General features: G+C 39.1%; 1 protein-coding gene across 4 annotated transcripts; it reads right to left on the minus strand.

Annotated features, from left to right (window-relative positions):
- Nucleotides 1–2274: 2274 nt before the first annotated feature.
- Nucleotides 2275–13205, minus strand: GPR65 (G protein-coupled receptor 65). 4 transcript variants are annotated; one of them, XM_046007283.1, is made up of 3 exons: nucleotides 12967–13205; nucleotides 12568–12695; nucleotides 2275–4610 (listed from the first exon to the last, which is right to left on the minus strand). In XM_046007283.1, the coding sequence occupies exon 3, from the start codon at nucleotides 4071–4073 to the stop codon at nucleotides 3063–3065; it is 1011 nt and encodes a 336-aa protein (XP_045863239.1). In that variant the 5' UTR covers nucleotides 4074–4610; nucleotides 12568–12695; nucleotides 12967–13205; the 3' UTR covers nucleotides 2275–3062. The 4 variants fall into 4 exon arrangements, with proteins under 4 accessions (XP_045863239.1, XP_045863241.1, XP_045863237.1 ...); XM_046007285.1 differs by having other exon boundaries at nucleotides 2275–4528; nucleotides 12568–12699; XM_046007281.1 differs by having other exon boundaries at nucleotides 12568–12699.
- Between the last annotated feature and the right edge of the window lie 2170 nt (nucleotides 13206–15375).

A 15375-nucleotide genomic window follows, 5' to 3' on the forward strand; every position in this document is an offset into this window, starting at 1 on the left:
CCTAGACATGTGCTCTTTTTCTCTCTCTCTAAAATAAATCTTAAAAAAAAATAACATTCTGAATAAGGAAATTAAAACTTTGGAATTTAAACAAATTAAAAATGGATGTCCATCCCTCCGTTCATGATGACGTCCTCAGTGTGTGTCTCCTCAGCACTGTGAACTCCCAGGAGCAGGCGCTACTGAGAAGATGCCACAGAGCCAGGAATAACGAAGGCCCTTCCGTTACCTTGATGGGTGTGTTCAGCTCCCTGGAAGAAGTAAGCAGAGCAGGGGCGTGCTGGAGCTGGCCCCGGTCAGCTCACATGGCCACATTCCTACCCCAGGGTCCTGGGGACATCTCTATCTCTTGGGTAGCTGTCCACTAATCCTGATAAAGATGAGAATAAGTAATAATGAACATCTAGAAATCTCATCACCTTCTGCAAAGTCGTTTTCACATCTACTTGTTAAAAGCAAGTGTTATTCTTGTTCCTGCAGTGGACAGAAACTGAGCCTTAGGGAGAACACAAAAATTCTTTAAGGTCAAATTGTGGGTGGTCAGTGGTGCTTCTGTTTGGGTCTTCTGCCAACAAAGTCCCAGGTGATAATAGCTGTAGGGTCTTTCTCCTTCCAGACATGCTTACAGTTTATTTATTTATTATTTTTAAAAAATATTTTATTTATTTATTTGACAGACAGTGATCACAAGTAGGCAGAGAGGCAGGCAGATGGGGTTGGGGCAAGCAGGTTCCCTACTGAGCAGAGAGATGGATGCGGGGCTCCATTCCAGGACCCTGAGATCATGACCTGAGCCAAAGGCAGAGGCTTAACTCACTGAACCACCCATGCACCCCCATACTTACAGTTTAATGGAGGATTGTAATTAGGAACTAAAAAAGCTTCTCAAAACTGAAAGCTTAACTTCCCACTGTCAGAACTGTAGAAAATTTCAGATCATATCTAGCATGCTTTGCCCTAAAATCTGGACAGCATCCTGCCACTGTGGGTCCTCCAAGACTGGCTCTGCTTGGACAGGATGGATACACTGCTCAAAGATTTTGGTGGTCTGGTTCCTTTTTAACCTATCCTACAATATTCCAAATCATTGATTCTTTGTTAATCATTAGGTAGGACGTTCTTATTAAGGGTGCCATGAGTTTGTATTTGCCACATCTCTTTATAGAACCAGCTGAGGTAAAGTCCTAACCAGCTCTCTGTAACAGATGAGCTTAGTTACTATCCATATGATTTATTATATTTCCAGAACTGTTCCTTAATAAAATAACCCCTTTAATAAAATAAAATTAAATGAAGCGTTCATTAATAAAATAATCCTCCTTACCCTGATCTAAGTCCAATGACTCTCCTGAATAGTTCTTCATGCATATAGACCTTTTGCATCTCTAAAGAAAGAAATGGTAGAAATGTTAAAACAAATAAACATAAAGGAGGAAAAGCAACTCTGGAGGGAAGTGATTTGGGAGTTCAAGGCTGGCTTTGCTTCCAACTAACTGTGTGATCTTAGACAAGACAATCAATATCAGAGTTTCTAGATATGGGCAAAATTGTTTTTGAAACTCTTAGTTTTATAAGCATTCAATTTATAGGCTGCCAATAATTTATCAATAATTAATCAAACAGCTAAACTATTTTAATTACTCTTCATTTTAATGTATATTTATATGTGTAAATATACACATACAAATATACACATTTTAATGTATATATTTAGCTTTTAAGCATATGTAGATGTATCTGTATGACCAGACAGAATCTCTTAATTCTCCAGAAACTTTATGATCAGAAAAATGCAAAGAACAGAGAATACACAAGTGACCTCAAAGCAAGTGTACCTGTGTACCTGAACCATCACAGAAAACCTTAATAGAAAATGTAGTCAGTTTGTGTACTCACTGATTTTACTATTGAAAAGATAGTCTTTCTTGTTCCCAGGATGTTTGTTTTCTAAGGTAAGGGCCCTAAATGGGACCAAGATATTTGCTATCAGATCATTTTGTAAGGAGGGGGAGAAGGACCAGAGAGGAAACAGGAAAAAGAAAGAACAAGAAAAGGAGTAGTGTATGATTTAAAAAAAAAAATCCTTAAAAATCTGGAAAAATACTTTCGTTCATAAAAAGTTTGCTTAAGGAATGCCTACCTAAAACTAGGCAGGGTAATTTCCACAACGAGAAAATATAAACATAAAAGAATATATTTTATCAAGATTCTCTAAATATTCTAAGTCCAAAAAAAGTCCCCGACTATAAGATTTAAAGGAATAAGTGCCTTTGGTGTCTATGTCTTTTTGTGTCGATATTAACTTTCTGGTAATTTTAGCTATGTTGTACTCAAATATAAATGTTTTTAAAATTATGATTTTAAAGAAATGAAGAAGACCTCTGAGCAGCCGAAAGAGTGTACACATAGCCCATAGCTTTATGTTACGGAAGAGGCCTTCAGACTCCTATTTGCTTTTCTTTAGTAAAAAGTCTTACAAGCTCAATGACTAGGTTTCCAAGCTGACATAAGCTTCATAAGGCTTCGTGAGACCGTTTCTTTTGTAACCCCAGTACTTAACATGAAGCCTAGTATACAGAGGGGCTCAATAAGTATTTGTTAGCTAATGAGAAGATTAGAAGCAGTATTTAGTAGTTGGGGTTGCTGGAGACAGTTACATACAGTTGGGAAAAGTGATAGTTGGTGGTCTGAAATCTATTAAAGGAGTGACAAAAATCATGAAAACTGGACACAAAGCTCACTGAATTAAGGTCACAGATTTCCATACATCTACTAACCTCTGAAAGGTTACAGCATAGATATAACAAAACAAAACAAACCAATTGCTATTGATAATAATGATATTGAGTCATTAAAATACTATTGAATTTTTAAATACTATTGAAATTTATTTAATATTCAATTTAATAAAAGGGAGCCCTACAGTACACTTCCAAAAGATTTCCACTGAAAAGGATTAAAATATTCAGTTGGAACACTTTGTCCCCTCCCATGCTTAATTTCCTCTTCAAAATGTAACCTTGATGTTATGATACTGTGTACCTTAAAAAAAGTCTTTGCTTCTATTCCAGGATTTCTAATTCCATGGTATCTCTTGTAGACATAGAAAGTATGCTTTTTCTTTGTACTTTTGAGTTATTAAGCTTCTCAGTACAGAATTTTAATATACTCCACATATCAGATCTTCCCGTTTCAGTGACAAAACAGTACAGAATGGGATCTGCAACACAGTTTAAACTTGTTAATGCAACCGTGATTCTGTACATTTTGTAAGTCTGCTTCCCAGACTTGTGGTTACCGAAGTTCCCATCGTGCTCTAAGATGCTGCGAATCAGCAGCATCACATGAAAGGGAGTAAAACACAAGACAAAAGTCAGTGTGATGCTAACAAGAAGTTTTATGATTCTCTTTTTTTCACTGTTTTCAGTGGCTTGGTTATGCTGCACGGCTTGGTAGACCTTCTGGTTGCAAATCATGATGATGACCAAGGGTATTGCATAGCCCGTACACGTCCTAAAGAAGTTGAAGCGGATTTGCCACTTCTCCAGAGGGTACTTGTCATAGCACAAAGTAAAATTAGACTTTTTGGCATCACAATATTCTACAGTGGTTTCATCTTCCCACAGAATGATACCATTGAACATGGTTTCCAATACCCAGATGGATAGGCTGACCATGAAGGCAAATCTTCTTGTCCTTAGAAAAGAAAACCTCAAAGGGTAGACCACTGCTAAGTAACGATCAACGGCGATGCAGGTGAGGAAGGCCGTGCTGCTGTAGAAGTTCATGTACATGAAGAAAGCGCTCCCCTTGCACAAGGCAGGAGAGAAGGTCCAGTTGTCATTATTCCAAGTGTAATCAATCCATAGAGGGAGAGTTAATGTGTAGAGCAGATCTGAGAGTGATAAACTGAAGAGATAAATTCCTAACTCATTCTCCTTCTTTGCTTGCAGAAAAGACACACATAGAGATCCGATGTTGGCTGGGACGCTGACTATGACCACAAAGATGTAAACAATTGGAAACAGATAGTGATCCAGATCGTGCTGTTCTTCAATACACGTGCTGTTCATTTTCTTGTACGAAGGTGACAATTGCCTTTGTTCTTAGAAGGTAAATAGCAAGGTAAGTCTTGCCCCCTTCCCATTCGCTTTTAGCATCTCCTTCTTTTTTACGAATATGTGTCCATTTTTCTTTGCTTTCAAAAGTTCTGATTCAATCATTGGTGCCTTTAAAAGGTGGATGCAGATCAATTTTCACAAAGATATCAATAGTTGGACGCTAGAATCCAGGCTCCTGGCGGTTAGCCACAATGGTCAGTAAATTTTAGCGAGCAGAAGTCCATGTTCTTATTATCACAGGATGCTGTTGAAGAACCCCAGGGACCAACCGGCCCATGCCTCAGCATTGGCAGAGTGTTGTCCTCATTTTGTTTTCCTTCGTAAAACTCAGGAGGTTGGTGTACACATGAATATAGAAGGCTTTGTTTTCACAGAGATTGACATCTGTTTTTCACATGCCTTTGTTTCTGTAACGAAAGATGAACTCGAATAGCTTAGGTGTTTAGCGGGTGCCTCATGTTTTTGAAACAATCTTCTTTATTTCATTTCCTGGAGATATCAAAAATGTATTAAATTACAATGACGGTGTTTAAAAAGGTAAATTATTTAATTGACTTCAGTGATTAAAATCAAGCTGAGACATTTTTCTCTATTTCAAATAAGAATTATCCACAGTGTGATAGATTAGAGGGAATTCTGTTTCTCACTGGACAGGATCCCAAAACTGAAGTTACAACATTTTCAGCGCTAATAAAAATGGCAGATACAATGTTTTGTTTGTAATCAGTAAATGCTTTTGAGTTATATGAACTGTATAGTTACACAATTTCAAATGTTTCATTTTGTATGCAATCTAGGTGTGAGGTACTTTCACTATCAGCTCATTAACCAAGAAAATAGAGTCACAAGAAATTTAATAAACTGAAATATTGTAAAATATAGCAGCTTGATGAAAGTTCATAAATAATTAGACAACACTGCCTCTTTTGCTTTCCCATTGCTTCCTTCATGGGCATTTTATCTTTCCTGTACTTTTGTGAAAGAGAGGGCAGAATTCTTAATTCTGGGCAGAATCTTTCCACCGTCAGTGTCTACCTTTGTAACTGATTGTTTATTAGCTTAATTTTTTAAAGGTCTGCTATTACAGATTCACATAGGAACAGGGACCCCATCCTTCTTTTCATAGTGGAGTAGAGAACTACTTTAGTCTCTATTTCTTTGCCAAGGAGGCCTATTCTTGCTTTGGTGACTTATGTGATGGGGAGCTTACACGCTGTAGAGTCACTGTGCAGGGAAAGAAAGATTTGCCTTCTTGTTATGTGCTTGAGGACACCAAAACCACCCCTTTCCAAGTATGAATGAGTCCTGAGCACACCAGAGCCCTGAGCACACCACAAGCCACGGGATCCTGGTAGCAGAAAAAACCATATTCAGAGTACCTATTCATATGTCAGTCTTTTTTTTTTTTAAATATTTTTATTTGTTTATTTGACAGACAGGGATAACAAGTAGGCAGAGAGGCAGGCAGAGAGAGAAGAAGGGAAGCAGGCTCCCTCTGAGCAGAGAACCTGATGTGGGGCTCGATCCCAGGACCCTGGGATCATGACCTGAGCTGAAGGCAGAGGCTTTAACCCACTGAGCCACCCAGGTGCCCCTCATATGTCAGTCTTAAAGTAGAGACCTAAATTCCTCCAAATCTTCTTGTTTTACTACACCTAGAAATATGAACAAAATGTGAAAAAACAACCTTTTAAATCAATAGGTGAACTTCCAGAGAGGAAAAAAAAAATTGGGATGGAAAAAAAGGAAGTGGGAGCTAAGATCAGGAAGGTACGGGAACAGAAAACTGGATGTCCTGGAGGCCTGTGTGAGTTGGAAGATGTGACTAGAGCCTCTAATGCAGAGAAGCTAGAGGCAGGATGCAGATGTGTGCAGGCAGGAAGTGGTTCTCACCATAGCACACGTGTGGGGGTGCTGGAGCCTCTGTCCTCACGCAAAAGGTGAACTAGAAAATAAACATAAAAAACAACAAACTGGATAGCTTCTTGGAGACGGTGGGGAGAGCTGGCAAGTTCCCTGTCTCTGCTGTGTTTCCGTGAGGAGGCAAGATGAAAAATCCTTAAGGATTCATGGCCTCTGGCTGGTCCTCTCTTGGGAATGGGGCCTGAGTCTACACTCTTATTTTGGTCCTGTGATCTGCACACCAGTCAGGAACTCGTGCTGGATCTATGTGCTCAACTTTGTCAGTCATCAAGGAAATACAAACAAAAACCACAATGACACCCACCTGAATGAATAAAATGAAAAAGGCAGAAGTTACCAAGTTGTGGTGAGGCTGTAACGTGACTGGGACTCTTATTTACTGGTGGTTGGAAAATTATTTTGACATTTACATATACTGTGTGGTTCAGCAATTCCATTTCCAGGTAACTGGTCAACAGAAATACATACATGTGTTTACTAAAAGACGTGGGGTAGAATAAGAATGTTCACAGTAGCCTTATTTGTAGCATCCCCCAAGTGGAATGAGCACTTGCAGCAGAATAGAGAAGTAAATAGATAAGTATATGTTAACACAATTGAAATCTATACGTCACTGAAAACGAACAAATTATTGCTGTGTACAATAACATAGTTGAAGCTCAGAAACATAATGCAGAGTGATGGAAAAAAGCAGACGCAAAAGAATATATACTAGGTGATTAAAAAGTAGGTAAAGTTAATCTACTCTGTCAGAAATCAGAGCAGTGGTCCATTTATTAAAGGCTTTCTAGGTGCTAGGCACCCTTTAAAATGGCATGCATATTTGTTATAACTTAGGTGTTACTACAGTTCTGTGCCATTTATTCTAACCTTATATTACAAATAAAGAACTGAGCCACATATTAAGCCATTAGCCTGGAAATACCTATTTAATCATGGGTAGAAGTTGGCCACGATCCTAGGTTGGAATGCTAAATAAAGTTTCTTGGCTGTTAACTATTTTGCTTTCTGCTTTTTACATAAAAATGCCTTAGAAAGCTGAGGTGTTTTTGCAGCCAAGTAGACCAGCTTTGTTGAGAAAGAAAATAATTATTTTCTATTTTCCACTAAAATAGTAGCACCAATAGATTAATACAAGTCTTCTCGCCATAATAACAGATCTAATTAAAGAAAATAATTTGTGAATAATCATTTCTGTAAATTGGATAGAAGGTGACCACAGGTTTTCTAGAACACATCACTTTCATGTTGTCTGTTAGACGATACAGTCTTCAAATAAACTTGTAAAAATCATCATCTCACATCCTGTCCTCCCACTTAGTAACAATGTGTTGTTATGTGCTCTTTTCTATAATGGATTCCTTTTCTATAATGGATAATGTATTGGATTTACTTAGACAGGCTCTAATTTTTCCTGCACTTGATTTGAAAACTAGATGGCTAAAAGGAACATTTATCCTGATACCACACTCAGAACAGTCTCCCAGTTCTTAAGAGTCATGAAGCTGAGCTTCGAAGGGTCTATTTTGTTGAGTTCGGGAATCCTCTGTGAATTATTTCAAAGCTGAAATTAAGTATCTTTCAGCACTCATAATGTGGTAAGGAAGAAAACATAGTGAAGACCGATTGTGAGATTGATGTATATGTAACATGATATGTCTCCATGGTTGCAAAAATCATGTGGAGTTGAAGTCCGCATCTGTCTTGTCAGTTCAGATGCAAGAGCGAACCCTAGAGGGGTGCCTGGGTGGCTCAGGGCCCTGGGATGGAACCCCCATCAGGCTCGCTGCTCAGCTGGGAGTCTATTTCTCCTGCTCAGTGGGGGAGTTTGCTTCTCCCTTTCCCTTTGCTCCTCCCTCGCTCACACACTTCCTCTCTCTCTCGCTCATTCTCTCTCTGAAGTAAATACATAAAATCTTAAAAAAAAAAAAATGAACCCTAGAGGTCATACCACCTGCAGGCATGGCTGGACTGGCCAGAGAACCTGTAGGAATGCAATCCCACTGGCTTACGCGTAGTTAATCAGCACTACTTTAAAGATATAAGTACTATATGTACCTAATGAAATCTGTAACAGAAGGAATAAAGATATTTTTCAGAATCTAAGTCTCCTGAGATGGAAAAGACCTTCAGGAGGCCAGCTGAAGCAGGATCAGAGTACCTATTAACATGACCTCATGGGCCTCCACTCAACAGTGTCCACCTTTGGGGCGCCTGGGTGGCTCAGTCGGTTAAGCATCTGCCTTCAGCTCAGGTCGTGACCTCAGGGTCCTGGGATTCCTGGGATTGAGCCCCACACTGGGGTCCCTGCTCAGCAGGGAGGCTGCTTCTCCCTCTCCCTTTCCTTCCCCTGGCCCCCACTGCTCACTCTCTCTCTCTCTTCTAAATAAATTAATAAATTCTTATAAAAAACAAAAACAGCATCTGCCTTCTCAGGAGACCTCTGGTAGCATGATCTCATGGGCCTCCACTCAGTGATGTCCGCTTCCTCAAAGACCCTTGCCCCAAATTTTGCCCTTCAGAGTCCTCACTTGCAAGCCATCGGGCAGTTCAGGACTCTAGAGAATGAGCTTCCCATTCTCCTGGGTGGTAACACACCAATACCTAGCCTACCTTTCTTTCGTCACTGCAGAAGCTCCGTGACAGTTTTAATTGGCTTGCTGCACATTAGGTGGACAAACCCTCGTTTGATTTGGTTGTGGAGTATCACAGTAAACATTTACAAGTCAGGAAAAAAAAGAAGTCAGGTAGTGGTTGCCTTGGGGGAGGGGCCCGATAATGACTGGAAGAGGGCATAAGAGGGACTTCTGAGAATTTGCCATGTTCTGGTTTTGCTCTGAGTGTTGACTCCATGAACATGTTCAGTTTGTAGACATTCATCAAGCCGTGCACTTAGGACATGTGCATGTGTCTGCATGTATCGTTATCTTGCAATTAAAAAGTTAGAAAGTGGAATCAAAGGCTCTGTGCGACGAGCTTGAAAGAATCTTGAGAGCCAAACAGCATCTATATTACCTGCAGCAGAGCACACAGACCTTCTTAAGAACTGATACCATTTTACTTCTTTTCTCATATATAAACATAATTCATAGAAACCAAAGCAAGCCATAAATCACTTAAGCAAGATGAAAGTGAATTCACCAAAAATGAGAGTTTGCATTAGGAAAAAACAAATATCCTAGGCACCTGGAAAAAGTAAATAGAAATCATCCCTTGAGGGACCTTCTCTCCACCTAGACTTCGAAGAACTCTCTCAGAAGGAAAGGGTGGTTGCCAGAGGGAGGGCAAGGGTGGGCAAGCTGGGTGAAGGGGAGTGAGAGATACAGGCTTCCAGCTGTGGAATGAATAAGTCACGGGGATGAACAGTACAGCATAGAGACCAGAGCTAGTGTTACTGTGAGAGCATTGTGTGGTGGTGACAGAGGGCAGCTGCCCTCATGGTGAGCATAGAGTAAGGTCTAGAGTTATCAAATCACTATGTCGTCCACCTGAAAATAATATAATATTGTGTGTCAACTCTATTTCAGTAGAAAATATTAAATAAAAAAGAATCCTTTCAGATAAGAGTTTTTTTTTCTTTTTAAATTTTTTTTTTCCATTTTATTTATTTTTTCAGCGTAACAGTATTCATTCTTTTTGCACAACACCCAGTGCTCCATGCAAAACATGCCCTCCCCATTACCCACCACCTGTTCCCCCAACCTCCCACCCTTGACCCTTCAAAACCCTCAGGTTGCCCCAACCTCCCACCCCTGACCCTTCAAAACCCCAGATAAGAGTTTTAACAAATATGAGCTCATGAAAACACACACACACACACACACACACACACACACGCATACACACACCTACATTAACCACTATGCCTGAGAGTCATCAAAAATGAAGAAGGTGAGTAGCAGAGCCACAAAAGCTTTAGAATAAAATTAATAGATTTACAGCACAAAATAAGTATGTTAATAAGAAATAAAGGAGGGGCGCCTGGGTGGCTCAGTCGGTCAAACATCTGCTGTAGCTCAGGTCATCACCCAGGGTACTGGGATCAAGCCCTGCTCAGCGGGGAGCCTGCTTCTCCCTCTGCTTCTGACCCTTCTCATTCCTTCTCCCTCCCTCCCTCCCTCTCTCTCAAATAAATACAAGAAAAACTTTTGAAAAAATAAGAAATAAAGGAAGGAATTAAAACTCATGAGCAAGGAATAAGAGACTACAAAAGATGAATTGGCATATTTTTAATAAGATCGAAATAAATTTTCCAAAAATAAAATATGTAATAATTTAAATTTAAAAAAATCAACGCAGGGACTAACCCACTGATGAGCTTTAGCTGAAGAGGAAATTAATATACTGCAAGACAGATCTAAGGAAATAATAAATTATCAGAGTGTTAAAGAGATGGGAAAAAACAAAAAGCCCTGGAGAATAAAGCAAACACGTCTGCATATATTTAATTGGAGTTCCATAAGGGACAGAAGAGAGAAAATAGGGAATGTCTGCGAAGATAATGACTGACAGCTGTCTAGGACTGATGAAGGACATGGAATCCTTAGATTTATGAAACCCAGCAAATCCCAACAAGGATTAAAAACAAAGATGGAAATCGACATCCGCTTAGACACCCTGCAGTGAAGCTGCTGATTCAAGACAAAGAAAAAATGACCAGAGAGAAAAAATGTACTACCTACAAAGAATGAACTCTAGAGCAACAAAGGACTTCACAGTAGTAATAACTGAGACCAGGAGACCGTGGGTTGATAGTTCCAAATGGCCATGAAAATTTACGTCATCCTATAATTATATACATGACAGAACCAAATGTCAAATCCAGAGCAAAATTAAGGACAATTTAAGATAAACCACCACTGAGAAAATTGACCCCCAGAATCCTCATTAAAGAGATCTCTAAAGGATAAAAGTGCAAAAGGAAAATGACACTAGGAAAAAGTCTGAGCGATGGAGGATGGAACTCTGCTCTGATGGTTGCACAGGGTCTCACTTGTCACTAGGCTCATTTGTCTGGGAAGAACACCTCAGCCATGAAAACATCCTTCCTTGGGACCAGGATTGAGAGGTCAGGGCAGGGGTGGGAGAGGACTGGCAGTGGGTGCCCCTTCTTCCTCTATTCATCTGAAGAAGTATTCATCTTTTCTCTTAAGGAAGAAAAAAGATGGATAAATGGCAAACATGATTTTAGGAGGATTTGTAAAGTTCTCAATGGACTGAGTTTCTTCCTCTGTAAAAATGTTTCCACCACAAGATCAAATAGTTTGATGAAGCAGAATCAGAGTGCTTCTCTGCGGGGTAACAGAAGCAGTGGTTATGAGGCTCTCATTAGGCGAGTGGCTCCAGAGACTTTTCGAAAGGCTCTCACAGCCCTTGGGGGATTTATGACCCTGGTGCTTCTTCTCTAAGTTTCAATCTTCATAGATAAAATTAACACCCACTTTATAGAGTATTGTGACAATAAAATGAGAACACACATAACGTTCCTGGAACATGGGAGACCTTCATTATGTATTAGATGATAGTACTGTTTGAATGACCCACTGCTAATCTGTGGGTGTCCTTGTGCTGTCCCTGACATGTCCTGAGTGGAGATCATCTTTTCTACTTAGAGCATAGCAGAGACACCAGGAGCACTCAGAGTGTAATTTGTATAGCAACGTTTCAAATATGATACCAAGCTCTGCAGATAATAGTTGTTGAATTTATGTGGGTGAATCTGAGATTTTTTTTTTTTTTTTTTGCTTCTGAGATTTTATTTTATTTTTTTTTAAAGATTTTATTTATTTATTTGATGAAGAGAGGTCACAAGTAGGCAGAGAGGCAGGCAGAGAGAGTGGGGGAAGAAGGCTTCCCGCTGAGCAGAGAGCCCGATCCGGGGGCTCAATCCCAAAGCCCTGGGATCATGACCTCAGCCGAAGGCAGAGGATTAACCCACTGAGCCACCCAGGTGCCCTGCTTCTGAGATTTTAATGGAATACATGGTTCTTATTATTTATACCTCTTTTCAGATATCATTTTACTACTTTAATACAATTTTGACAAAATTGTTTTTAGAACCAGTGCTGAGAAATTTGGATAAGTTTCTAATTTTGACTTCAATTTTTACCAATTGCCAGAAGGAGATAATCCCCAGTGTATAAAAATATATCTATTATTAACCAGCTCCTCAAATAGTACAAATCATTGATGACAATGTTTTCCTACACGTAATAGGAAACACTTCCTGACCTTCATTGATTGGTTTAATAGCTGCTTATTTTTTTTTAAAGATTTTATTTATTTATTTGACAGACAGAGATCACAAGTAGGCAGAGAGGCAGGCAGAGAGAGAGGGGAAGGAAAGCAGGCTCCCTGCTGGGCAGAGAGCCCGATGTGGGGGGCTTTAACCCACTGAGCCAGCCAGGCACCCCTAACAGCTGCTTATTAAGACTACTTTGTGCCAGATACTGATAGCCACTTGTTAAGTAAGAATTATGACTTACCACTTATTAACACTGGAAATCCTATTTCCAAATCTCACCTTATTTCTGATGACATAGAAAGTATCACGAGCCCATCGTACCAACCAGGAAATGGTGCAGGATGGCTCTACAGCTGAAAGCTGGTAGACTGCTTCAAAAACACTTAGTTCAGTTTGCCAATATGATGCTTCCTGAAAAGAGAATGGAGCATAAATATTCCACTCCTGTATATCAGTAGATTTACCTAACTATTTCTAAACGGCAATTTTGACTTCCTTTTACCATTGCCCAGAGAAGAGGAAACCACGTGTCAATCTCATTTCTCTCTCTCATAAAGTTCTGCTTCATCACATTCATTAGCCTAAACTCCATTAAAGGGTTGTGAACATTACTGATAATCATGTCAAAGTATGTTATCTACATAAAAATCTTATTTTATTGTTTAATCTTACACTTACCCATGTTTCTTGGGGTGACGATCTTGTCCACCGAGGAGCTGGATAGATCTTCTTGCACTGAGATGAGAAACTAACCCTAGTGAGGAGACAGGAAATTGCACTCATATTTCACCACTAAACAAAGAGGAAGCAGCCTCTTAATGAAGATTTACATTATCCAAGTTTGAACAAAAGAAGTCTCTTAAATATTTTTAAAAATGTTTCTATTTATTAGTTACGGTAGAATAATTTTTATGATTCACTTTCCTCTTTGCATCTCAATCACAATGTATACTGATATATGTGTTTAGGTAATAGAAAATGTGCTAGAATTTCGTGTAATCCCTCACTCACTCATTCATATATTCTGTCTGCTCGTATATCTGTTATACTCGTAGGGCGTTGGGCTGAGAGTGATGGAGGATTTGGCTGTGGGGCATGAGGACCTCATCACCCAGTGAGAGAAAGGCATGTTCAGTAATAACCATAATACAAGGGCAAAAAAGGATAAGTACTCTAAGAGATGTCCAAAAAAAGAAAGAAGAAAGAAAGAAAGGATGAATCACTGAATGTGTGACGTAGGAGAAGAGGGTCTACTTGGATTCAGTGGGATGAACTTCCTGGGAGAAAAGGAGCTGGGGAAGAATGGATGTTGGGTGTGTAATGAGCATATTTCCTTGCTTAATGGTGGCAACTTTGTGAAGAATTTTTCTCTTCCTTCCCTCCTTCCTTCTTTCCCCTTTCTTTTCCTTCCTTCCTTCCTTCCCTCCTTCTTTCCTCTTTCTTTCTTTCTTCCTCCCTTTCTTTCTCTCTTTCTTTCTTTCTTTCCTTTCTTTCTCCCTTTCTTTCTCTATTTCTTTCTTTCTTTCCTTCCTTCCTCCCTCCCTCTTCCTTCCTTCCTTCTTCCTTCCTTCCTTCCTTTCTCCCTTTCTCCCTTTCTTCCTTTCTTTCTTCTCTCTTGACCAGAAGGATTAGCTACATGGTTGGTTGTTGTTGTTGGTTTTTTTGTTTGTTTGTTTTGTTTTTTTTTACCATTTTCTCCTTTCATTGCCCTCTCAGAACAGAGATCAGAGATTGCTAAAAACCATGCTACAACCAGTTGACCTAACTGGCTTAGACAAGCCAATAATTCTTTAAAACTTGAGAATTTATTTGAGAAAGAATTGTTTTAATAAAAACTTGTGTAGTACTTTAACATGCTGACCTTTGCTGGCAAATCTATAAATGGTTTAATATGAGGTGAAATTAACTTGCAGACCTTCTGAGACATAAAACAGTCAGAGACATCACATTTGAACCTGGCCCTCGTAAACTTTTATTACAAAGGAAGGGGAAACATTATAAGGACAGAATTAATGTGGGTTGGATACATTTGATTTAAAAGGAAAAGCTGTAATCAGGACAATCTGAGTCTGTTTTTGTAAAAGGACATCAGAAGATGTTGTTGGTAGGGTTTTTTTTTTTTTTTTTTTTTTTTTTTTTTAAATTTCCACACAAAAGTAGCAAAGATGATCAGTGATAGAACCAAGACTTTTAAACTTGGAGTTACTCAGGACATAACACAAATGTAACGGATTTTCTCTACTTCCTTTGTGGGTTTCTCATGGAGAATACTGTAGTAAGAATGCATATTTATAAAGTAGATGGGAGTTTGCAAAGTGATTTAGCACACAGTAACTTAAAAATTTAGAATACTTTATATTTTTATTGAAATAATGAAAATTTAAGTATAATATGTAAAATTGATAATAAAACCCTTAAGACTTTATAAAATTGAAATACTGATACCATTTTCCTTGTGATTCTAATCCAAAATTCTCACTTTTGCTTGGTTTTGTATATCCATGTATCTGTCTGCATGACTCTCACAATCTCTTATTTTGCCTAAATGCTATAATTCTGCTAGGGGGAAGGTATATTCATATCCATAATCAAAATACTTGTGTATTTTATTCTTCAGGAAGAAAAAAAGGGCATAGTTACAAAGCACAAGAAACACAATCAAACTTTTGATTTTGATTAAAAAGGAGAAAAACCTCTGCACTCACCTATGCTAAAACTTGGCCAATTCTACACTATAAGACATTTAACATTCTATAGTAAATTTTTAAAAAAGATTTTATTTCTTTCTTTATTTAAGAAACAGAGAGAACAAGGGTGCGGGGGCGGGGGGTGGGGGGGAAGGGCGGCGCACAGGAGAAGGGAGAAGCCGACTCCCCGCTGAGCAGGGACCGCCTGAGATCCCAGGACCACAAGTTCATGACCCAAGCCCAAGGTAGACGCCTAACCAACTGAACTATCCAGGCGCCTCAGTAAATTTCCTTCTCATGTAGTCTAGAATATACATCAATACTGTATTTTCCACCATAGGGCTACCTACCAAACAGCAGGACATTTCAGGGCATTGAGCCTCCGCGATATTTTTAACAG

The sequence above is a fragment of the Meles meles genome, chromosome 6 (genome assembly GCF_922984935.1).
Source record: "Meles meles chromosome 6, mMelMel3.1 paternal haplotype, whole genome shotgun sequence".
Lineage (NCBI taxonomy): Eukaryota > Metazoa > Chordata > Mammalia > Carnivora > Mustelidae > Meles > Meles meles.

Excerpts from the sequence above, each read along its gene's own strand:
- GPR65 (XM_046007283.1), bottom strand. The coding sequence starts at position 4,073 with ATGAACAGCACGTGTATTGAAGAACAGCACGATCTGGATCACTATCTG.